Source organism: Tamandua tetradactyla, chromosome 17 (genome assembly GCF_023851605.1).
Source record: "Tamandua tetradactyla isolate mTamTet1 chromosome 17, mTamTet1.pri, whole genome shotgun sequence".
Taxonomy (NCBI): Eukaryota; Metazoa; Chordata; class Mammalia; order Pilosa; family Myrmecophagidae; genus Tamandua; species Tamandua tetradactyla.
In genome coordinates, this window is record NC_135343.1 from 28,412,240 (window position 1) to 28,438,501 (window position 26,262).

Here is a 26,262-nt window from a genome sequence, read left to right on the forward strand (position 1 = left end):
CTTGCTTCTTACAGAGATTACATGAGTACATGTAAATTAAGGCTCATAGCACCTGCCTATCTCTGAACCATGAACCAAATGTCTTCTTAAAGTGTGTTAGTGAATCAAGCCCAGGAATATATGTGGATTGGAGTCTTGCCAGTGTCAGGAACTTCCTGTGCTCATTTATTTTAAATTTATTTTTATGAAAGATTTGATTTATGTGCCAGTAAAATTAGGGTATGTGGGTGAACACATTGAGAGGCAGCAGGTAAAGAGAAGGAAAATTAAGCATTTTGGAAGGGATCTTCTTAACTAATCAACGTGATTTCTTTAAAAACAACTGTAAGGTATGCTTTACCTTGCCTGTTGAGTATTTTCATATATCCTTGGACTCTCATCTTTCGCCTCAGAATTTCTTTCCCTACAAATAGTGCATTAAAACAACTCTGTTGCCTTGTTTAGTAACTGTAAGCTTAGGTTTGTAAGAGAACAATAGCAACAAAAGAAAAAACAGCAAAACAATCCTCATTTTTCCTTACTTTTCTTTGATTTTCTTTTTCACCAAGTCTCTTCTGACTCATATCCTGGGTTATCTCAATTTGCACATGTTTCCAGAATTTTTTTTCCATTTTCATTATTTTCCCTAGTTCTTTTCCCCATTATTCATTCCCCTCCTAAACTCCTGTTTCCCCATATCCTTTCTTTTCTCCACCATCGCTTCCTATTTCTTTAGACTATTATGGAGAGCCTGAACTTTTTTTTTTCTCTTTTATCGCAGAACATTCATGAAGTTCTCCTACAAGATCCCTTAATATATATGGAACAGATTCTTCTAGGTCAAAGGAATTCTCCAGTGAGAGATGTGGAATGACGTCTGCTGTGGGTGTGAAAGGGATGGGATATGAACTCTCCTAGGTCCCCTCTACCCTTAAGATACCATGATTCCATGAGGAGATACCCTTGAGATTAGTGGATCAGGTAAGATTAATTTCCCCTCTTTTCATACATTTAGATATTTCAACTCAAATATTATAGTTTGAATTTAATTAGTTATGCTGAGCTGGAAAACAGGCACACACACCAAGAATTGTGAAGACAAAAAATGTGGTTGTCTTGTATTATCTGAAAGAGATTAATTCTCAGAAGAAAGATTGGCTATGGTGGAATTCATTCCTAAAATACCTGACATGGATTTTTCTCTGGCAACCTTAGCTTTTCCCACCTGTCTGGTGACTTCATACCCTTCTAGGGGAACTAGCGGTTATTGATATCTGTAGCAGTCTGTGCCCTCTCTTAGATTCCTGTGGCAGGGGCTTTATTTCAAAGTGAAAAAGCTGATGCCTCTGTAGAATTAGGCACAATATGGGACCTCAAATATTTAAAACTGAGGTGTATTTTTAAAGGGTTGATTTCCAGTTCTGGTGTAACTCCCAGGTACCTATTACCCTGGACAAATCCTTCATTCTCTTAGTGCCCCCATTATTGTATCTAAATAATTCCCTAATTGACTTTCCAGGTGGTTTTGAGGCTCATTGAGAAGGGCAGAATGCTAAAGAAGTAAATACTATATTAGTATTGCAGTTTTTAAGAATCGTGAGCAATAATTACAGCATTTTTTAAAAAATGAGGACATAGCAGTCTTTACTATATATCACATAGTATTGTATTATATTTTACCTTAATGAACTTAGTATAGAGTTCTTCCTAAAGAATGGAATGGTTGTTAAACTATATTGAGAATTCTTTCTATTGATAATGAGAGCTTTTTTTCTCTCGCTCTTTCAAGGTGGACTTGCAAATGAGTTAGATACCGTATGTTAACATATGGGATATTCTGACTCCTCCTTTTGGTCTTGCTGTTTTGATCTTACCATTTTAACGCCATCATATTGAATTCAAGAACATTTTGACCCTATCATCTACTCTTTTCTCTGCCACTATTGACAGTAGTAAAATAGTAAAACTAGTCATATTTATTAGCTAATATTATTGAGTGAGTACCAGGTACCTACGCTCTAAGTGCTTTGCATATATTCTCTCTTATAATAACTCACAGCAATTTGATAAGGTATGCATTGTTATAATCCTGATTTCATAGAAGAGAAAACTAAGAAACAGTCAGGTATTCAGATTAAGAAGCTTGACCAAGGTTATTCAGTCAATGAAGTGTACAGAAGAAGTTCATGGAATACAGAAGTGTTTAGAAATATACAACCAGACAACTGGCCAACCTTTAATGACAGATCAATTCTGTATTATCTGAGAGAAATTATTCAAAATATCTTCATGCATCAGCAATCATTTTTAAAAAATCAAGTTCACAGTCTATATTATAGGTATGAATAAATAGAAACAACGTGATAATTAAAACTTCTTATGATAAAATCTATAATTTACCCAGTTTAACAGAATAATAAAATACTTTTGACAAAATTTAGAGTGCAAAATTTTTACTTAGTTTGAAAAATTGATCACAGAAAGAAAATTCAAAATGGTTGAAGGGATAATCAGTAATATTTTATATTGAAACTCTGATAAATGAATAAAATCATCATTGTAAAATTTACCCCCAAAAGAATTGATCCTGATGAAAATAATATCATAGAATTAAAATTAAAATGGGGAAAGTTAGAAATATTATATGTATAGAAACTTGATCAAAAAAATTATGATTTAATGAAATTTACTTTAGTATATCTCTGTCCATAAAAATGTGGCCAAAACAAGCCCCAGAGTGAAAATGGCAAGATCAAAACAGTGGGGTAAAATTGTTTTTTGACATTTTTTAGATATTTCTTATCAGCATCTAATATGTGGTGCTGTTCACCATAGGAATTTTACTAATTAGTGAGCTTAGGTTCAGTGTTTTTCTTCAAATCAAATTTTCCTTTATCTTTTCTTGAAAACTACTTTTCATTATTTGAAAAGAAATAGCTAAAAAGAGGTTGATCTTTTACCTTTCATCATTACACAGCCCTTTTATTTCTGCCTGTAAATAATACAGCTTCTTGTTTGGAACTGGAACTCACTTTTTAGTCACATTATAATCATTTAGTAAATTCTATTTGCAATTATTCAATTAATTTGTAGTTTGATGATATAATTTGTGATTTGTGGCAGTGATTTATAATTTGACAGCCTGGAGAATTCTGATCAGCTTAAAAGTGTGAGATAAATATCTGGCAAAGATGTCATCTTATTTAAAAAAATCAGATTGACTTTTAAAAAGGACTCTCTTGAAGTTATGGTCAATATCCTATTATTAAAATATGTGGTCACTATTGAAATATTTATTTTACCCTTAATGGCAAGGAACCCCATATGAAACCTGCATGGCTTATTCTAAAACCAAGCATAATTTCCACTAATACATTATGAGAAATGGGACAAGTTGTGAATGATGATCAAGTTATGAGTGATGATCAAGTTATGAATGATGCTAAATGTTTAGTTAAAAAATCTTCTAAAGTAAAGTCCAAGTTCTTGAAAAATACTAAAATGAGAACATAGCTGTAGTTCATAAGCTAGAAGCAATCTTATATTAATTAATTATAAAAATTAGCTTGTGAAAGTAAGTATCATATATCAGTGGAAAGGACAACTGTGAGATGTTGAATTACTCTGCTGTTTTGGGTCAGCAGTTCTATGAATACTCTAAAGAAGAATAATCTCACTACTCATATATAGAATCAAACTTTTAAAAAACTCTGGGAAATCCATTTGCAAAACAGTCTCATGCATGTTATTTATGGTTGTAGGCGTTAAGCCTGAATCTAGGCAGCAAGCTCTCCCGGTTAAGAGAGTAGCCTCTGGAACCTGAAGGCTTTGATTGAAGGCCCGGCTCTCTCACTTATTAGCTGTGAGACCTGCAGGACCTTGGGAAAATTGCTTAACTTCTTTGAGCCTTGATTTCCTCCTTTGTAAATAGGTATAATAACAGCCCTACATCATAGGATTGTCGTGAGGATTAAATGTGTTAATGCATCTAAAAAATCCTACTTATTATTGTTATTAGTTACAGGAGAGTATTTACTGATCTAAATCAAACAGCTTTCTCCCATTTTAATATATAGTAGTCTTTGGAGTTTTTTACTACCTAAATCATTCTTGACTTCTATGTCTATGTTCTTCGTGAAAGCCTCTTAGACAGTTGTGGGCCGTGTGTGTGTATGTGCATGTGTGTGCATGTGTGTGTATGAGTGTGTCTGTGTGCTCAGGGATTAAGATTATAAAATGAGCATACTATTACATTGTGGTAAGAATCTAATATTGCTGGTATTAAAAACAGTGGAAACACATTAAGAATAAAATTCATTCTCAGGAGGTACTTATAACTATGTGATCTTGGTAAAATACTTTTTCTCATGTCTCATTTGTTTCTTAAAAAAAAATTAGCATGTAAAATGCTGCAATGAACTACTTCTCTAAGTTTTTTCCTAAGAATCAGATTATAATACTCTTTCTTCTGTCTGAAAAGCTCTCCTTATACAGCTAGCCCCATCCTTAGACACTGATATGATGGATCAGTGTAAAGCCGATCATCTGTTTTTATCCCTTTCAGGGTAGTCAGTAAAAACCACAGTGTAAGAGAAAAAGGCATTCAGAAATGACTTGTGCATTATTATATGCAAGGCAGTGCTGACTGAGAAAAACAATGTGATACAAAGAGGGGGCCACCAGAATTCCTCCTGTGTTTAATATTAATAAACAGTTAAAAACTTCTAAGTGAGCTGTAGTTTCTTTAGGCAACATATTCCAGTTAGAAGCTGCTGGGAATTTTTACTTTTGTTAATTTCTATCTTCATTACTCTGCCCTCTTCCCACTTATAAAAAACGACGGCTTAAGAGGCTATTTGTTACCAGTGTTGATGGGTGTTGCCCCCACTGAGGACCCACCATTTTTGAGGTACTTTTCTGGGTCTTGAGTAAATATTTGCTGATGTTCTGAATACCAGTGCCTCTTGAGAACTCAGGAGGAATGTTGCTTAGGCAGTGATGGGGGAAGGGCAGAATAATTCCTGTCCTGTTTCTAGGCAGCAAATTTTGGAGATGGGGGCTGAACATAGCCAAAAAAAAAAAGGTACCATATTACTACTCTGTTGACTGTTACTGTGCTGGGGGCCACATCTCCCTCAAGCATCTCTCTGGTTGAGACTTTGGAGGAGAGCAAGAATTCTCCTCCTTGAGTTTGGGTTTGATCTGGGTTTGAAAAAGGAATCTTGGAAACTTGGTCTGTGAGGGAGCAACAAAGCAAGCCCTCGACCTCACAACTCGGCAAGTTGCTTCATGTTTTCCATTCATCACCGCCTCCTCTCTGTCAGCTCTCTTGAAACAACCATAAAACAAAATACACTCATTAAATAAGAGGGGTAAGTGAAGTTGGTGGTTGCACCTACTCAAATAGGCTTTCCTCTTTAAATGTTTATACTCCCAGAAAAAAGAACATTGAGAAGAGGAATGCTTGCTTATCAGCGGCTGTTCATGGATACTTCCCTTTGGGACGAGTGACGTCAGTCAGACCCCAAAGATGGGGGCATTTTGCTCCAGATCTAGCACTAAACTGGTCCATGGCGTTAAAGTCACAAGGAAAAAGTAAGATGGCCTCCTCACCACCATTTCATTTGCTGACTTTGCATACAAGGAGGAAGACTGACTATCCCCTATTTCTTTCTAAATAATCAAGGAAATTTGTTTGTGGCTAGGCTTACATGGACACAAGCTTGAGCTGGACAAGCAACAGTTCTGGCCTGTACATCAGCTCTTTCCATCCTTAGATTCTCTTCTCTCATGAAGCTTTCCCTACAATTTGGCTCCTTTCTGAACCTACAGCAACCACATTTTAATGAGTTTCAGGGGTGCCAAGATACATAACAGATGATTTTAACCCCCCAAACCTTACAGTCAGTAAATGAGGTAACATGTTATGTTGTTCAGTAAATCACCATGCAAATGTGAGGCGATTTGAACTGATCCTTGAAAGATGGAAATGTATCTGTGGTCACTGATTGTGAGAAAGGACATTCCAAACTGAAGGAATCATTTGAGCAAAGGCATGAAGGTGTTTTTAATTAGTGAACACTCTCTTTGGTCCTATTTTATTTGGCTTAAGCAACATTTGACCCTGATGACTACTTGCTTCATCTTGAAATATTCTTTTGGCTTCTTTGACATCACATTCCCCAAGGTTTCCTCCCACTTTTCTGATGGCTTTTTTCAGTCTTACCCTCAGGTTTCTGTGACCACATATAGCCTTAGCTATCCCTCTAGGGAGACTGAACTCCTAAAATTCAGTCCACTTATCTAACTGTCCATGGTTCAAACCCATGTACAACTCTTACTTAAATACCTTAAATTTAGCATGTCCAAAGATGAATTTGTCATTTTCCTTCCCAGAACTGCATCTTCCTCTGTGTTTGTTATTTCAATGAATAACATATTCAGTTATTCAAGGAAGAAACATGGCATAATCTTTGATTCCTCTCTCCCTACCATCCCCCATATAATAAATCATCACATCCTAAATTACTCTGGAATATATCGAGGATCACACTAACCTGTACAAACCAAGATCTCGCTCTGTATTCAAGATTCCATGTATTTATGGTGTTCAAATAACTGACCATACAAGTTAAATTAGGTAATGCACTATCCAAAATATAAATTTTGCACCAAATAAACATCTCTCCCTTTGGTCTCACACAGAAATTGAAGTTCTAAAATATGGACCATGTCATTCTTTACCCTGTGTTCTGATTTACCTTAGTCCTATCCAAATCAGCTTCATTTATATCTCTAGTTGAATTCTGATCACTTTTTCAACTTCAACAGTTGCTGACTTTCATAGCTTTCATAGCTTCAGAGCTCTAACTCTGAATCTTAGGTGAAAAGATGTTCTTAATCTTAATACGCATTTCTGTAGGTATGATTACATTTGTAAATAGGATCCTTTGATGTATTATTAGTTAAGGAGGGGACTCATTTGTGAATAGGATCTTCTAAGATCCTATTGTAGTATGGCTGAACTAAATCAGGATGGGCCTTCCTCCATATGTCAGAGTCCTTGCAAATAGAAACCAGGAGTCAGAAGAAGACAGGGAGAAGCCGGAAGTCCATGGAAACTGGAGGAGCAAACACAAGGAGAGAGCAAGCTCACCATGTGAGGGGATATGAGGAGATGCAAGCCAAGGAACCCCAGGAATTTCAGCAAGTCAGCATCAGAATGCTACCGACTGGGGAGTAAGCATTAAATTGCCAATGCCTTGATTTTGGATTTCTAGCCTTTGAAACTTGAGTCAATAAATTCCTATTGCTGAAGCCAGCCCATTTTGTGTTATTTGTGATTGCAGTTCTGGCAAACTAAGACACAGGCCAAATAACAGGAGGTTAGAGGAGTTTGGAAAGCTTTGTAAAACTTTGCCTCTATTCTGAAGTTTATAGCCTGAATGTGGCCCTCTATAAATCCAAAGAACTACATCTCTGCTTCAGAGACACTCTCAGTATTTTTTACAGATGTGTGGCTATGATGTAGAAGACTGCTGGTTGTTGGCATTCTTTTTAATGGAAATTATATGAAGATACATTAAAGAATAATCCAGATTGCATGTGTTTCTAAGACTTTTACATGTACAGTCTTTGCTTAGCTTTCATGAGGCATGAAGTGTGTGGCCTAATTGGTCAGCTGGTTTACTGGCTCACCCTGAAAAGTAAGTATTGTGTATCTGAAGTGGAAAGTCAGTTTGTATAATCTAGCTGCCTAGTCACGCCTGCCCCAAGTTCTGTTGAAAACTTTGACCAAGGACTATAAAAGTGTCAAGAGCTGGGACTTGAGTTCCCTTCCACACCAAATAGCTCATTACTGGAGCTATTGGGAAGATAACATGGCAAATCCCTCATTTGCTACAGAAGCATCTGGCAGAACTAAATAGCTTTGTATTGCATCATTTTTGATTCCTTGCTTTTCATTTCTTATTGACTTTGATTTATTTAACATGGAAACTTGCCCTACCTTCTCTGAGCACACTCATAGAATGAAAAGAGTATCTTGATACCAGTTCAGTAGCTTCAAAATGGAATCTTCAGATTGGCAGTTGGACCACTTTAAAAAATAGATATTTCTTTGGTGTCATTGAGCAGATGTTTAATTTCTCCTTTCTTTGAGTTGACCATGGGTTGCTGATATGAGACTTCATCACTGACAATTTTGTGACATTTACAGCATCATTTGTTTTCTGTTTTCTTTGTGTAATTTCATCACAGAGCATTTGAAACATTTCTTGCTGCTTAAAGGACAGCCCTTTTTTTGAAACAGGAGGTGAATGATATGTTCTGAAGCCCTGTCATTGCTTTTGGAATGACTTGCTAGATTTAGAACCAGTGATGGAGAGCAGGCAATTGGTCATGTGTAAACAGTTACTTCTATGAATGTGAAGTGGCCCTACCGGTCTGTAGCTTTCCTCACAGCTAATTGCATAGGCTTCATTCAACAACAGAAAACATGCCAAATCTTGAGCAATAAAAAAAAAAAAAAGAAAAGAAACCCTGAGCATGTTATTATTAAGTTGCAACTGATATTCAACAGCTCTACGTTAATGTCTAAGAAGAAAACAAAAGGGTATTTACTGTCTTTATTCCATTCACTGTTCAACCTTGCACATTTGAAAGCATTCTTCAGTCCACAGGAGAAATTATTGAACTATAAAGTTTTTAAAGTTTTTATATTTTATATTTAACAGTATTCTTTAGATGTTTGGTCTAAAAGGAGTGTGTTTCAGTGATCCAAAGAAGAATAATTCATGGTTGTCTGCTATGTTTTCAATTTTATTTAGAAATCTTAATTGCTTAATGCTTTACCTGCTCCATTTAGGTTTTTCTGAAGTTTCATGGCTGCCTGAGTTAACCTAGTATAAACTTACCATTTCCTCTGTATTTACTTTCTAGAGATGCAGTAGGAAGAATCATCTCCAAACCCCACAGTCTGATTTTAGGGGTGCTGAGAAGGCTTTCTTATTTCCAAATTTAATCTCATAAAGAGTTTTCTATTAGTGATTTTCCTTTAACAAAGACCAAAGTTCTTAATGCAATTTACTTACCCATGGTATCAGTCAGTCATATCTCTGTTTCTGTTTTACCAAAATGCCTTTAAAAAGAGGCTCAGCAAATATCTATGGGCCATAAAAAATTAGCCACTGAGCAGTAATGAGGTGGTCAGGAGTATGGGCTTTGGACTCACTGACCTGGGTTACAGTTCTTCCTCCACCAAGTTCTGGTAGTATGATTTGGAAAGTTCTTTATTTCTCTGAATCTCTGTCTCTTCATCTTTAAAATGGGGTAGAAATGCTCATGTCATAAAATTAGATAATATCTGTAAAGCACATAAAGCATTTATTTAGCATAGTGTATGGCAGTGAATAGGTACTCAGTAAATCTTAGCTATCGTTATTACTATTTAAATGTCTAAGCATTAAAAAATACTTTTCTTGTAAAACACTAACAGATCTCCTGGCACTAAGGGATGACTTTAAGATGTTTGAAGCCATGCCTGAAAAGTGGGCCTTAGATTTTCAAATAAGGTATGACATAAATCCCATCCTAGGAATTGAATGTGGACTGCCCAGCACTCAAATTCTTGCTTCCAAACTTTGTTTACCACCTCTGAATCCAAACTGCTCCCATAGTTTTTGCTTCTCCCTTCTATCCTCTTGTTTGGTGTCAGCCCCATCTTTCCTCTATTGTTCTGGTATAGTCAACCTCTGGCCTATCCTCCTGATTCTGTTTTACCAGGGGAAAGTTTGACTTTGCTGTTCCACCTCTTCTATCTGCCTTGACCCTCTGGTCTGCATTTTTTTTTTTTTTTTTTTTTTGGCTTTGCCCTCTTATGGCTTCCATGAGTTTGTTTTTTATGAATTTGCTTAAAAATAATTTTTTGTCTGATATGAAACTTATAAGAAAATTGCAGATATAGGAAAGAACAGAGAGAATAAAAAGTTTCTTTAATGCTACCCCAGAAATATCTGCAGTTAATATCCCATGTACTTTCTTCTTTGCAAGCATGTATTTATGTAATTGAGATAGTACCTCCTGCATTTCCCATTTAACATTGTATCAGAATCATTCCACACTTCATAAAAATCTCTTTATAAACATTATTGTAATCTCTGTATATTATACCATATAGATTGCCATAGTTTTAATTTAGCCATTCCATTGCACATGTAAACTGTTTCCATTTGTTTGGTTATTAGAAATTACATTAAAGTAATCATATTTGTGCATAAACATTTTTCTCATAAATTTAAAATCTAGTTCTCATGCTCTTCTTTTAAGAGTAAAAGATTAATTTTGTTTCTCTCTGCCATCCTTGGGCAAGGAGTAAGCAACTAAGCTGCAAAAATATACTTAAATACCTATTGAATGAATAAATAGGTATTAAAAATGAATACATGGAAGTGAGGAACTAAATAAGAGTTCTACTTACCTTGAACATTAGAAGTCCATTAAAAGGAAGGGTTTGAAAGTCTCCCTGGCAGCTTGGGAGATGACTCCCAGGAATGAACCTAGCCCTGGCACCCTGGGATCAACAATGCCATCTTGACCAAAAGGAGGAAAAGAAGTGTAACAAATAAGGTATCAGTGGCTGAGAGAGTTCAAATAGAGTCAAGAGGCTACTCTGGAGGTCATTCTTATGCAAACTTCAGTTGGACATTGTTACCTATCATAGCTTGCCAACCCCCAAACAAAACCATTCCTGCCAAACCTAAAGAACACTTAGGGCATTATATAAGATTCTACAAAGGCTCCATGCACTGAGGCAACTTTCCAGAAACCTACATCCTCCAGATGGGTCCCTGAACCAGATAAGTCCTGAAATGCAGAGGGACCAGCCTCTCCAGAACATTAACCAGTTCCATTTCCCATCCCATATTATTGACAGCCTCTTCCAACATGGAAGAGTTAGAATGGGCATAGCCCAAATGCCCCTAAAGAGTGGGAGAAAGATCAAAGGTGATAGTGGAGTTATACAGAGAAGGTAGGGCTTAACAAATGAGTATGAGTGCTGATATTGATATTGATATTTCTTTTAGTCTCCAGTATCTTAGAGCAGCTAGAAGTGAAAACCTAAAATTGTGGAATTGTAACCCGTAACAAACTCTGAAATCTGTTCTACAACTAATTGTTGTGATGTGCCTTGAAATTTATTTCTTTTGAAATATATATGTTATTTTTCACAAAAAAGAAAAAAAAGTTGATTGTGATGATACATTTATGGAAAATAAAAAATAAAAGGCCAAAACAAAATGAAAGAAGGGATATGGTGAAAAAAAATAAACTGGGAGTTAGAAAACAGTTTTCTGCTTCACTAGAATGCCCCATTACCAGAATAAAGAATATATAATTTTCTAGCTTGCCCATTACAGCAGAGACTATTACCTAATGATCAAATTCATTTGCTCTTCTTCCTGGACACATAACTGGACTCTATTTCCCAGCCTTGCTTGAAGTGAGGTATGGCCAAAGGAAAATGAGTTGAGTGATGCCAGCTGCTTCAGATCTGCCCCGTAAAATGATCCCACATTCTTTCCCTGCCCAGCTCTTTTTTTAAATTATTTATTATTTATTGATATATACTAGGTATTCACATACCAAGTAGTCATGCAAAGTGTACAATCACTGGTTTACAACATCATATAATTGTGCATTTATCATCACAATTGACTTTTTTTCTTTTGTGAAAAATAACATATATATATATATAACAATGTTATTTCAAAATACATCACAGCAATTAGTTGGAGAACAGATTTCAGAATTTGGTATGGGTTACAATTCCATAATTTAAGGATTTTACTTCTAGCTGCTCTAAGATACTGGAGACTAAAAGAAATATCGATATAATGATTCAGTAATCGTACTCATTTGTTAAACTCTACCTTCTCTGTATAACTCCACTTTGATCTTTCTCCCACTTTTAGGGGCATTTGGGCTATGCCCATTCCAACTTTTTCATGTGGATAGGGAGAAAGAACTAGTTGATGTTCTGGAGAGGCTGGCCCTTCTGCATTTCAGGACTTATCTGGTTCAGGGACCCATCGGAGGATGAAGGTTTCTGGAAAGTTATCTAGTGCCTGGAACCTTTGTAGAATCTTATATAATGCCCTAAGTATTCTTTAGGATTGGCAGGAATGGTTTTGGTTGGGGTTTGGCAAGCTATGATAGGTAGCCACGTCTAACTGAAGCTTACGTAAGAGTGACCTCCAGTGTAGCCTCCATTTGAACTCTCTCAGCCACTGATACCTTATTTGTTACACTTCTTTTCCCTCTTTTAGTCAGGATGGCATTGTTGATCCCATGGTGCCAGGGTCAGGTTCATCCCTGGGAGTCATCTCCCATGTTTCACCCCTGGATGTGATGTCCCACTTAGGGGGGAAGCCTGCCCACCTCTTGATGTAGATAATTACAGTGACCTTTACAGCCATCTGTGAAGTTGATAAAGCCCCAAGATGGGAGGAGCCTAGATTCCTGAGTCCCTACTTGGAAACAGTTGTCTTCCTGTCAAATTGTACAAAACAGAAACCTAGGTTCATTCTCAATCCTTCTCCCTTATCCTCTGCATCCAATCCATCAAGTCCTTGATTTTGCCTTCTAAGTATATACTGAATTTGTTCACTTCTTTTCATGCTCTCTTTCAACATGCTTGTCCAAGTTAATGTATTATCTTTCCCCAGACTGCTGAAAGTCTTCTAATCTGCCAAAATTCTGGCTCATTTCCAAATCATCTCTAGGTCCAAGGGGATTTTCCAAAATGCACATCTGATAACATTATTTACCTGTTTAAAATATTGAAAAAGCTTCCTATTGCTCTAAGAATAAAGATACAACTTCATCAATCTACTTATTTCTACAATCTTATCCCTTATCATGCTACTTCTTACTTCTCAGCTCCAGCCACATTGGTGTTCCAGTCATTTGGACTCTCTCTCCCTAGAATGATCCCTCCCTCCAGAGGGTCTTATAGTTATCGTTTCTGGAATGCTCTGCCCTCCATTTTTTTTAAACAAGGTGAACTGTTACTCGTCTTCAGAATCTCAGCTCAAGGAACACTTTTCTAGGGAAAGCATTTTATTTCCCTCATTACAGTGATTCTCCCTATTATAGGCTTTCATGGTACCACATGCCTTTTATTGTAGCATGTCACAATTGAAATTTTATATTTGTTGGTGGAATTGTTTAATTAATTTGTTACACCAAGAAATTGTTAATTCCTTGAGGATAGAAATGGTATTTAAACAGCTATCTTATCTATGTTTGTAGAAAGAAATGAGGAAAGAAAGAACAGCTTGGGAAATGAAGAAACTGATGGGATGGAGTGAAACTTGCCACTAGATGATTGATTAATAGGAGTCTGGATCTAGTATGAGTGTTAGGAACCACAAGGTTTGTGAAGTTTCTTGACATGTCCCTTGCTGTTTACTTCCTTGCCTTTGTGTATAAATTTTCTTCTGTTGAAATACCTTTTCTTTACTTAAATAACTCTATACAATCTTTAAGATCAGCCTAGGGATCTACTCTGACTTCCCCCCAATTAGGGTTAAACCCTTTTTGCTGCCCTCCCCTTTAAAATATTCAGACTTTGGAGAAAGATGGATCTGTTTTCTGATCTTGGTTCTGTCTCTGCTCATGTCTAGCACTCAACAAATCACTGATTCTTCTTCACCAGTTAAATGGAGTGAATAATCTCTTTCTCATAGAGTGAATATATGGAGTAAGCTAATGTGTTGAAAGTATCTCATACAAAATAGGTGCTCAATAAATAGTGACTCTTTTATGGAACCCAACCCCAGTATTTAATTTTCTAACTAATATATCATGTTTAATTTTCTGACCATATTATAAGTTCCTTGAAGTCAAGCACCATGTCATATTCATCTGTGTTCCCTTACCATAATGCCTGGCACATGGTAGATGCCCAGTGAATGTTTATTAAAGTAAATCATAACAGGATTCCAAAGTAGGATCCAGGAGTTGGGGTGTAATCCGGGTTTAGAATAGATTCAGGATGACTTCTACAAGTTCTCTGCCTTTTTATTAAAGGCTAGTCAAGAGATCCTAAGAGGAAACCAAAGCAGATAATCACTGCTAAGAGACAAGTAGGGGAACAGAATGTTAAGACACTACAAGAAAAACTCATATAGAGACCAAAGGGTGGAATAAATTTTGCAACTATTGGGCTTGACTCAGAAATTATCAACTGTTAATCTGATTGCCATTAGCAAGAATAAATGATACCTAAAGCTGTGGCGGGTAGCTTGAGATATGGGTCCATGTCCTTTACTTTGATACTGTAATACCTAACTTTTTTCCTGCTTATTCAAATAGTCCAAGGCCCAGATTATGTTCTCTTTTCTAATCTGCACGAAAGCCCCATATGTGCTAAGAACAGGCCTGCTTACCATCAAAAGAGCTCTTATTAAAGCAACCAGGGATGTATCCAGGTTTTGGGGGAGCCGAAGCTTATATAGTTTAAGAATGCACATTATAGATGCAAAAATAGACACAGAAGTGAATTTTCATTTAGAACAACAAAAGAAACCACAATAAATTACAAATTTTTAAACAGCAAATATAACAAAGTCTGGGAAAGTAGTATTTTTTATTTAGCTGATCAAGACTCCCTTGTTATATATATTTTTTCTTTGCATTTTTAGCTGTGTACTTTTTGATTGCTTATTGCAGCAATTTTTAAATATAATTTTCTATTGAGAGAATAGAATGTTAGTTCAGTATTTCATCTAGCATGATAATTTTTTAAAAGGTTGATGGTTTTGAAAGGTTACTTTGGCTTCATAAGTCATTATTCGCAATGTCTCAAAATTTTAGGATTGTCAAATTTGGGATAACTTCTGTCAAGTTTCTATCATACAAGAGCTGTAGGAGTTGAAGTCATTTCAAGTTTTCTTGAGTAGTGACTCATCTTAAATACTTTTTGAAATGGCTACATTCAACCATTTAATTGTTGATGCCCTTGTTGTAGTGGTGTATTATCAGTTTTCTGTGTTATCTTCACTAATGTTAGTGTTTCATATGAAAGTAGCAGATGATTTTAATTCTTTCCTGGTGTGTTCACATGATCCACTTCTCTTCATTAATTCAATTATCAGGCTACCCATGAGTCTGTTCATTACTTCTATTTGAAACTTATTTCTTACACTCAGTGAATTACTGCTTTTGATATAATATGAAAATTGTTTTTGTTATAATTCACTTCTCATTGTCAGAATAATTTCGGGTGAGTTATAGAAATGTATGAAAAATATTTTTATTGTGTAGTGCATTTATAATTGTCTATGCTGTGTAGCTAAGTATATTCTTGAATAATAGGCATTAATTAAATGCAAATCTTCTGGTTATAATTTTACACCATTGGTGAAAGAAGAATTTTCCATAAACTAGCTCTGGCTCTGCATATTCCAAAACTTGTTTTTCTTCCACTACCTATATACTTCTGATGCTAGATGCTGTAGGAAACATTATATTGTGGTAAAACCTCTGGCCTTAAACCTTTTGCATGCTGTCAGGTAAGGTCAACACAGAGGATGGTAGGAATACTTTTGGAAGCCATCTTGAATAACAACCATGAATAACAAAAAAGATACTCCTACTATGTGAAATTCCAAAGCTTTAGAGGTTACCTCCAAGCCAGGGACAAAGACCAGCCAAGGTCTTTATTCTGCTACAGAGCGATGTAAGTATATTCCACTAAACCCAACTAAAATATCCTCATTTCATCTGTCCTTGGCTGGAATGCTTGTGACCACTCTAGTACCACCCAGCATGAGAAGTGATGGGGGGAAAGCAGAGAGGAAAGAGAGCAATCCTAATCACTTCAGCTAAAATGCCTTACTTTTGCAAATTTTACAAAAATTTGTGACCATGGGAACACAATGAAAAAGTTTCTTTCAGAGCCTTGGGAGTAACTCTTGCAGGGGAGGGCCCTGAAGCTTCAATTTCACTAGCTTCCCTGAAATTTCACCTATGAAGAACAACCCATTTTATGCAGAACTTTGTAGTTAAGTTTGTGATGGGCTCAAGAATCAGGTAATACCTCCATAAAACTATTTTATGTGGTGTCTTATGTGTCTTTGTATCTAATTCAGTACTGAGGGTCTTGGACATGGTTGATGCTGAATTTGCTAATTCATTGATACTCAAAGGAGAAAAACCATGAGTAGAAAAAGAAAAAAGAGAGGGGAAGAGAGGTAAAAAATAGATGGGAAGACCAATAGAAAAAGGTCAAGAAAGAGGTCTGGGCAGTGGGACGCTATAGAGTTAGTAACACATGCTTCAACTGTCAGAATTACCAATCATGGAGCTAACCTGAAGCAACAGAGATTCATGCCCTGCTTGCCATTCCCTCAGACCACATGGGTTTACTGGGGTCTACAGAAGACAAGTCTGGAGCTCTCTGACTGCATCCCAACACACGTGTCTGTCTGTTTTCCCCTCCTCTTGGGACTTTCCTCTATCACCTGAAAGCTTGCCTGGCTGCAGTTACAAGTGGATGAGGGTTTCTGACTGTTTGTTTTACTGGAGGTAACTCTCAGCACTGGGATGGGAATTGGGCTTCTGGTGGAATGAATCTGAGGAGTGTGCCATGTAGTTTCTTGGAGGATCCCCAGAAGAACTGAGCTCCCATTGACCACAAAAGTGATCCACTAATTAACTCACTCGTTTATTGGCTACTTGTCTTTCCCTGCTCACTTTCCCCACTTCCTTACTTGTGCTTCTTAAAATAACTTCCCAAATAAACTTCCTGCACTCAGTTGTCTCACAGTCTGTTTCTGGGACAACACAAACCAAGACACCTTGTTTAAGCCATGTACAAGTTATTTTCCATTTAAATAAATCATCTAGGGCAGACCACGGTGGCTCAGCTGGCAGAGTTCTCACCTGCCATGCCAGAGACCTGGGTTTGATTTCCGGTACCTGCCCATGCAAAAAAAAAAAATTTAAGTATTAAATTACAAATATATAAAGTACAGTTCTTTTTTTAAGGAAATGAACAATTTGGAGATACCTAAATAACATCATTTATTTGTAATATATGCCTCTTTTTAAAGATAATGCTGAAATTCTTCAGGAACTAATTTAGTTTGGATGGGAAGGAAAAAAGTACTGAATGATTGCATTCGAGTCTTTAAAATTCTCTTGCATTTATATTCCAACTCTGGTTTATTAAGGGATCTGTGCCTCTGTTAACATATACATGCACTTACAATATAAACAGCTTAACTAGACATCTGTGTTGACTACATAAAAGAGGTGGTTAACTTTTTGCCTCATTTCTGTTCAACGATTTTGATCTCTTAGTCTGCTGGCCAGATGAAAGAAGATTGTTTTTTTGGTACCAGATGTGTCACAGTTTGGCTTTGTATTTTGCAGGTGCTCCCCCCAGCTGGGAAGATGGAAACTTGCCATTTTTCAGGGATGATGATTCAGGATAGAAATATAAGGGTGTTAAAAATAATTCGACATATTAATGGAGGGCTTTGTCCCTCTTGGGCTTCTTAAAGCATAACATGTGAGCAGACCAGCAGCTGTTCTATATTTTAAAAGGAGCGCTAGGATGTTAGAAGACTATATGGCTATTCAGGACATAAATTACTGCTTAGAGTCATGGAAACAAGATTCAACAATAAACTTGTTTTTGTGTAGCTTACCCCAAAATAATAATCCTACTCGGCTGTGTTCAGGTAGTCATGGGGTATTGAAAAATCTTTCTATTTCAATCATTTGGATTCATTAAAACATTTTCCTTGTCAGGGCAGAGCAGTAGAGATGACGACATTTATTAGATACTGGGATTGGCTACTAGTTGATTTCTTCCCTCAAATATTCTTAATTTTTAAACTTTTTTTGCTATTTTCATTTAAACATATTGTGGAAGAACTAAAAGCCCCATTGAAGAGTGAGTTGCTTATAAAATGTGGTATCTTGTTTTACTCCAGGCCTCTAAAGCAAGTATCCTTTAGGTGATGACATTTAATGTACATATTTGCCCTTTCAAAAATCACCCAATGAATATTAACCAATGCCAAGGAATGCTAATATTCTTTACATTCACTGCTCACCTGAGCCAGCAGTGTTAGTCCCATTCTGTATTGACCCACTGCCACTCTCAAAGCTCCCCTTTGCAGAGAACTCTGCTGGGATCTTCAGTAATTGGCTTTTTTTTTTTCCTTTTGAAAACTATTATCTTTTCAAGTATAGTAAGGACCAAAATGTGATTAGTCCTCGCATTTCAGTTTCTAGAGTTCAAGAGTATTTTTACCTAATACAACCACTGCTACTTAAAGATAAATCAGCTAAAGTTAAATATTATAAACAAAATCAGGTTTCTATCTGTGTGGTGCCAACTCAACTGCCTGTGACAATAGTAGTGACAGCTGGTCACATTAGCCAGCAAGACTGGTACACAATGGTAGGATGGACCCTTTGCAGGAAGAGGTTTGGTGAGGGGTGGGATTGCCTTTTGGTGATATTTGGAATATGGCCGATGAAAAAAGCCCTGACCTATGTCATAAGACCTATATTCTAGGCACAGTGTTCTTGTTCGAAGAACTGTGACCTTGAACAAATTTAAAGATAAGAGGGTTTGACAAGGTGGTATCTGAGCTCTAGAATCCTATTATTATTAGAAAGAAAGGCATGTAATAGGAGAGATTTTGTGTTTTATTGGGAAACAGACTGCAAGTTGTCAAAGAAACTACTTAAGAGGGAAATTTGGCAGCTGAAGGGACATTGTTTTACTTTTGAGAGGGCTTAACACCAATAGATGTCTCCTAATCACTGCCAGAAAATGACTGTCCAGTCAGAGAGTCCAGAAGTCTTAGAGACCTGCCACTGGCACTAGAATGAGGAAGTGATGAAAATGACAAGGTCATTCCTCTTGACCGAGGCTCACTGAGTAATAACATATACATTTCCCCTGAAGCATGTTTGGATGTGTTGAAACTTAGGACTAGTTTTTTTTTCCCCACTCATGAAACAAGGTAAATCAACTTTCTTCTAACATGAGAATTCATATTTCAGCTAGATTAGTGGAAAGGAGCAAAGTTGTGCATAATTAAACCTTGTGAATACTAAAACAAAAATTATTTTGAATCAGGTTACAAAATGTATAGCTAAATTGGATTATATTTTATGTCCTTAGCACCAGTGATGAACACAAATTGTGAAGACCTATTTTTGGGTGGGAATTGTTAATTTCCTCTTCCACCAATGCTTCCCAACAGCTACCACATGGGCTGAATACTCTGATGCTTTCAACAGTGCTCTCAAGTCAGGCCTGTGGTAAGGATCAGTTATAGTTTTTAAAAGCTAGACAAACACCTTGGTTCAACATCCCAGTTTTATGGATTAGAAAACTGAGGATCCAAGAAGTGAAATGTCTTTCCCAAGGTCTCTCAGCTGGTGAATGTTAGAATGAGATTGGAAGCCTGGTTTTTTCAAACTACATTGCACTGTTAGATATTGAAAGGGATAACCATAAAAGTTACTCAATAAATGTTTGGTGATGAATAATAGATTTTGATAATGAATCATTCCTATCTGATTCTCAGTGGTTCTATGGCAGAGAGGAGGAAGAAGTCATGTGTAGTTTGTCTCACCACTTTGGTTTGCTTTTAATCATGACAGTTCCTTTATTTTGAATATCAAATTACATTAAAAGAATACATTTGATTTTAATGTTTATTCAGGAAGTCTGTACCTGTGATGGAACTCATGTGCTGTCTTCTCAAAGTTCTTTCTAGATTTTTGCATCTGTGAAATACTTTTCTTTCATTTTCTCTCCCTTTTACTCAAAAACAAAACTAAAAATGGGTAAAATTTAGGCTGTGAGATTAGTGGATGAATAGGTTAAGAATCACATCAGTGAGAGTTCAGTATATCAGTCCTTTCCACATGTCTAGGGCTTTTTGCTTTTGAATAGTAAAGGCTTTGGGATGAAAGGGCAACCAGCTTGACTGAAATTTATGGTTTTTTAGATCCAGAATATATATTGGAGGTGAAGGTGCTGTTTCTGCTACAATTCCCTGTGGAGTTGTAGACTTCCCACCTTCTTGTTTTCGGGTGAAAACTCTGTTGCATAATGATTTCAGGCTTTTTTTTTTTACTCTTACGATTCCCAGCTTTAACCCTTCTATATATGGGTCCATATACAGAAGAATCACTAGACTGATTAAAAATGGAACTGTTTGGATCAAGACTTAGTTTATCTGGACTTCTATGTAATCTTGCAGACCAGGGTGCAAGGAACAAACTCAAGTCTTCCTGTGTTGTGGCTGGGTATTTACTCTGTTCCTTTGTCTGTCCCCTTGGACATTCCTGTTTTCTTCACTGTGTCCTTTCACCCTTTAAAAACTCAACTCCACTCTAACCACACAACAAGTTTGTGTTTTGTTCCTTGGTCTCTTGGTGAAATTTTTTTTTTATAATTACTGTAAATTTAGTCGACTTTATGAGAAACATTTATTTCCGTAGCAGGATTGCGTGGTTGTCAGAGTTATTCTTATATGCCTTTGAAACTCTGTGTCAGAAAAAACGGCTTGTAAACTTATTTTTTTTGTGGCAGGATTTTAAGTCTTACTGTTTCCTCATTTCCTAGTATATTTATAAAAACACTTTTAAAAAAATCAAATGGTCATTCTTGTGCTGGTAGCTAACTATAACTGACTTTCTCCCCAGACACCAAAATTATGTTGGCTTTTATTGACTACATTAAAAAACTTCCAAAGATTGGGTGACCCTCTAAAAGATTATTCATTTTTATTTAAAAATATGATACATCAAAGTGAAGTGATTATATTTTAAACAAATAAGAAGACATAGAGCCTTTTCATAGAATTGGAGAGAGGGTAATTTCTTTTAGTTCACTGTCCCTCAGGTGCTGGATGTAAGAACAATCACTATTCTCTTCTTCTGTGAGTGTAGAGTACAGAGATAAGAAATTTTAGTTATTAGGAAGTAAAGCTGTAGAATTTTAATGTTATCCATAAATTAAAACTTCCTCAGTAAAAATATTTTCTTCTTTTTGCTTCACATCCTGAAAAATCTTGAATTTAGGGTTTGCTCTTCAGATCAGCTCCAATGTGGTTTAGAAAGGATTTGTTTTCTTATCTCCTCCCAAAGATTTCTCAATATAATAAATATCTAGGTAATACATTATTCATTTTGGGGGAATTTTGCTTACTTTTTTTTATATTCATAATAAGGGCTTTCTGACAAGATTTAAAATATCCTACTGAATTGGCATATTATATAATGACATATTCCTGTATAATAAACAACTATCTTTAGACTGATCATAAAAATAAAAACCAAATATGGTAGATCCTCATTTTCTAAAGAAATATATCTTTATTGACCTTTTTTATTTTCATACAAAGCAGTTAAAAAACTCATTCTTGCCCATGCTTGCTAGTCACTGTTAGGATGGCTGCTTCCTTTGAGAGTGTCACTTGAGCTGTAGTAAAGGTTTCCTTAAGCACCACACAAGATCATCATTGCTTGGCCCCACTTTTAGAGGAAAGAACCTAAATTTCTCTGGATAGTGTATGCTTAGCTGTCTTGAACAAGACCAGTGTAGTGGATTAATGTCTAATTTACACGCAGTAATTAAGACAAACTTTGAATCTTTACAGATTAAATGCCCACTTTATATCATGGTGTAATTGTTTGAATTATGGGTGAGTGTACAGAATATAGATGCAGATGTACTAGATATGTCTATAAATAAAATAGTGCTTTTAGGTAACAATATTCTTTGGATGATTTAAATGCCTGTGGTGGATTCTAATGAAAGACTAAAATGAAAATGGCCCCACTATTATTGTCAGTCTTAACACTGAGCTTGTGCGGAAGGTTCCTATACTGTTGACTGTCATCATCTCGAGGTCCACGATGTACTCCCTTGGTCCTGATAGCGACTTCACCAGCACCAGCATTGCACTTACAGGACTTGTTTGCTAAAACAAAAGAAAAAGAGGGAGGGAGTTAATATAATCATTTTTCTTGGATCAGAGTTTCTATTAGAGCAAGTGTGCTTCCTATGCGATTTACAAGAAGAATTTTGAGGGTAGGAAGAAACAGCCACTATTTAGATCCTTCTTGGTTCCAACAAGTCATTTTATCCCTTGTCTCCTATGGTCATTAATTCCAAGTTACAAGGACTCACTTTTTTGATAGTTCTTTGATTTCTATTCCTTCCTCTTTGTTAACATTTTTCCTCACTTTTATTAGGTGGCTCTAGCCTTTATAGAGATGCAAATTCAGGTAAGAATCTGATAAGTTTTGAAATGGTTTGCAAAGTTGTCATTTTTTACTTCTCAGTGTTGTGCATCTGCTTACATTGTGGTCTGTTTTTTTGCATCGGCAGGCACTGGGAAACGAACCCGGGTTTTCAGCATGGCAGGCGAGAACTCTGCCTGCTGAGCCACTGTGGCCCACCCTGCTTATATTCTGGAAAGTGAGGAGACGTAGTTAATTTCAATAGAATGTGAAAATTCTAAGTTATATGAGGATATATAGGATATTCATGAAGATACATTAAGGTGTCTTCACACAGACGAAAAGAGGAGAGACCTTGGGCATCGAAGAAAGGTTTCTGAATGCCAGAGGAGTAACTCAGGTAAATAGAAATTATGTAAAGAAGTATGTCAGGAGAATTGGATGCAATTTCACAATGATGAAGAGTACGTTGAGTGCTTATTCACTCAAATTAAAAATTTTTTTTCAAAATTGTCACTCTAGAAGGCCATACATTTAAATTAATAATGCTGTGATTCCTTAACACTTAACGATCCCTTTTTGAATTATATAAACATTGAGTTTATTTTTAGTGAGGTCAGAGGGGAAGGTGAGGGGATGTATAAGTCTGGGTGCCAGGGGCAGGACAGGGGCCAAGACATGGATTAGGATTCAGTAATTACCAGAATGGGTGGACTTTAAACAAGGAGAGAGAATGTGAATGGGATAAGGCTGGAGTTCTTGGAGAGGCTTACATTTAAGGGATAGGCAGAGGAGAAGTCATTGAAGGAAGCTGAGAAGAAATAGATGATTAAGTGGAAAATAGATGGGTGGTCATCAGTGTCCTGCACAGCACAGGAGGCTGAGGATGACTGGGACCAAAAATATGTCCTCTGGATTTAGCAGCATGGGTATTATAGGCTGCTTTTTTTTCCAGACCAACTTCAGTAGGATACTGGGAATAGAAAACTAAGAAGTGGCTTGGAAGTGAGGAAGCAGAAACTGTGATTACAGCCTATGCTCTAAGTACCTTAGCTGAGAAGGGAGGGGAAAGAAAGGGCAATATTTAGAGGGAAAAACTGAGGTTGAATATGTAGGAAGTAGAAGGGAATCTTATGAAACAAAGTTATAGAGATAAAGAAAAGAAAAATACAGGTGGTGGGGTTGGCCTTGATTAACAAGTGAAACCTTATCTTTGGAGGCTAGTGGAAGAAGGTAAGAAGGGAGGCCCATGGACTTAAGTGGATAGTGGGGTGGGATGGGTCATTCCAATTATTCATGCCCATTGGCCTCAGTGGTTTCAGAGGAGATGAAATCAGTTACTACAAATGAAGGGTGTGGACACTTAAAAAGAATGGGGGAAGCTCAAGATTGGGGGCTGAAGAAAATGGAACGAAAGAAATAAGAAAAAGAAACTGATCAGTGAGCATACTGAGGACCCATGTGCAGTTAGAGTACAAAATTTTAGAGTCTTACCAATCTGTCCAGACAAGCTGGGTATGAAAATAGATATGTTTTATGGGATTGATCCAGAGTTGAACTGTTGGGGACAGAATAGTTCAAGTATCTATTGATACTATCTAAGCAGTTGAGATACAGGAAGAAAATGTACTGTTCGGGAGATAAACATTACTTTGAGGGCGAAATAGCAGATAGAATGGGAGTGAGGGGATGGGAGAGGAAGGAAAGCCAGCCATTGAATGGGTCACTGGAGACTAAGCTGACATGGAACAGTTTTGAATGATAGCAAAGTCTGGGGTGTGGCCATAGGAGTTGGTGGCAGAGTGGCATTAAGCTGAAGGTCATGGGAATTGAAATGGTCAGAGAATTGTAGGCTTAAGTACTGGATGATTATAACAGCGTTTAGAACTTGGTATCGAAAGGAATGCTCTTCATCATCTAGCCCCTTCCTATCCCAGGCCCTCTTCTCTTCTGAGTGACTCATCTACTGCCTACATACTTTCCCTCAGTGATTTCATCCATGTTCATGGCTTCAATTATTATGTATTTGCCAGTGACTCTAAACTCTGTATTTTGAGTTCCAAACCCACATATCCAACTCTCTACTCATCTCTCATTGGAAGTCTCAAGGGACAAAAACTCATTATGTCCAAACATAACTCTTCACCTTTTCCTCTACACTGCTTCTTTCTTTCCAATGAAAAGATAATGACACCACAATTTATTGTAAATAATACCACAATTTACTGTTGCTCAAGAAACTGGGGTTATCTTTGATGTTTCCATTTCCTTCATCTCCTATAGTGAATGGGTCTCTAGGTTCTGTTGTTCTTCCTAAGTTTTCATTATCTGTCCTTTCTTTCTACCCAGGGCTACCACTTTAGTCCTCCATCTCTTGAACTTCTAACTGATCAGTGTACTTCCATTATTGTCCCACTCCAACCCAAGCATCTTTTGAACAATAAAATCTGATAAGTGAACCTTCTACTTAAAAGCCTTACTATGATCTTTAAGGTCTTGTATGATTTACCCCTGCTCATCTCTTTTTTTTTTTTTTTACATGGGCAGGCACCGGGAATCGAACCTGGGTCCTCGGGCTTGGCAGGCAAGCATTCTTACCTGCTGAGCCACCGTGGCCCACCCCCTGCTCATCTCTTTAGGAGCCTCTCAAGTGACTCTATCTCTAGGACCAATTGGACTGCTTTTTGTTCTTTCCACTTATTGTTATCTTCAGCTAAAATACCATAATGTTCCCTGACTACCCATGTCCAGGTTAGGTCCACTTGTTGGTCACTCATGAGCAATTGGCAACTCTCTGTGTTAACACTAAGCATACTTGTGAGTACTTATTCATTGTCTTGACTCAGCTCCACAGGTGCAGAAATTGGCTCAGCATGAGTCACTGCTCTGTTCCTAGGACCTTGCACAGTGCTTGCTCCCTTGTAAGCAATAGTTATATCTTATAAGAATTGATTGAATTAATCCATTCATTTAAAAAAAAAATTTGAGCACTTTTCATGTGCCATGTACTGTTCTATGTTCTGAGGATGGAGCAGCAAACACACAGGCAAAGTTTCTGTTCTCATGGCATGGACAGACATTCATCTGTGACATGGTGTAACACAAACAAATGAATAAAATGCCAGGTGGTAATAAAGACTTTGAAGGAAAAAAAGGCTCAGTAAGGGAATAGCAAATGAGGTGGGGGCACTATTCTACCTTTTTTTTTCATGTACTACTTCTTTCCAATATGTTCCCACTTCCAGAGAAGAAAGTTTCTCAGGTAGTCTCACTATCTGGGAAATATAAGTCCTATATCTCACATGTCCTTTCAATGATCAGGTCAAATATTATGATCATCAAGAAACCTTCTTTGACTATTCCAGCCCACATTAATTCTTTGACAGCTTTGAACCATGGAAGTAAGCACAAAATTGTCCCTTTTCTTTTTTCATAGATGCTAACTTTTACTACACTATGCTGTTTCAAGCTTTTTGAAGTCAAGAGCCATGTGTTTCATTTCTTTTTAATTCCTCATAGCACTTAGCATGGAGCTGAGAGCACAATAGGTGCTTAATTAAGGCATTCTCTGCACAAGTGGAATTTTGGTGGAGAAACCTTGGTGGTATTTGATCCAACTGTTTTGAATTATGTGATATGAAATGTTGGGGATTGAGTCATGCCCCCTACAAAAGGCATGTTTAGATCCCAATCCCTGGACCAATGGGTGTGAGCCCATTTGTAAATAGGACCTTTGAAGATGTTATTAGTTAAGGTGTGCCCAAACTGAATGAGTGTGGGCCTTAATCCAATATGGCTTAATTCCTTATAAGCAAAGGAAACTGTACACAGAAAGAGAAGCCAGAGTAGAAGCAGGAAGCTGGAAGTCAAGGGAACCTGGAAGAGAAAGGAGAAGATGCCGCCATGTACATTGCCATGTGACAGACTGCTGGCCAGCCAGAAGATGTTGACCCTGGAGGAAGCAAGCCTTCTGGCCTCTCAAACCATGAGCCAATA

At 36.9% G+C, this 26,262-nt stretch overlaps 1 protein-coding gene and 2 long non-coding RNA genes across 9 annotated transcripts in view; 1 reads left to right on the forward strand and 2 right to left on the reverse strand.

Annotated features, from left to right (window-relative positions):
- The window catches only part of LOC143660848 (uncharacterized), a 90,346-nt gene extending 79,769 nt beyond the window's left edge, over nt 1-10,577 (reverse strand). For 3 of the 4 annotated variants that reach the window (XR_013164279.1, XR_013164277.1, XR_013164278.1), the window contains exons 1-2: nt 10,457-10,577; nt 9,072-9,343 (exon numbers count right to left, since the gene is read on the reverse strand). This is a non-coding gene — a long non-coding RNA (uncharacterized LOC143660848). The remainder of the gene's footprint in view (nt 1-9,071; nt 9,344-10,456) is intronic. The other variant, XR_013164280.1, reaches the window with a different exon arrangement.
- Nucleotides 1-26,262, forward strand: part of LOC143660847 (uncharacterized) — a 256,137-nt gene that overhangs the window by 112,509 nt on the left and 117,366 nt on the right. For 2 of the 4 annotated variants that reach the window (XR_013164275.1, XR_013164276.1), the window contains exon 3: nt 761-960. This is a non-coding gene — a long non-coding RNA (uncharacterized LOC143660847). Of the gene's footprint in view, nt 1-760; nt 961-22,414; nt 22,667-26,262 lie in introns of all 4 variants that reach the window. The other 2 variants (XR_013164274.1, XR_013164273.1) reach the window with 2 other exon arrangements.
- The window catches only part of EFEMP1 (EGF-like fibulin extracellular matrix protein 1), a 59,075-nt gene continuing 54,186 nt past the window's right edge, over nt 21,374-26,262 (reverse strand). The window contains exon 11 of the mRNA XM_077134271.1: nt 21,374-22,004. Coding sequence (XP_076990386.1) covers nt 21,843-22,004 — 162 coding nt within the window. The 3' untranslated portion in view covers nt 21,374-21,842. The remainder of the gene's footprint in view (nt 22,005-26,262) is intronic.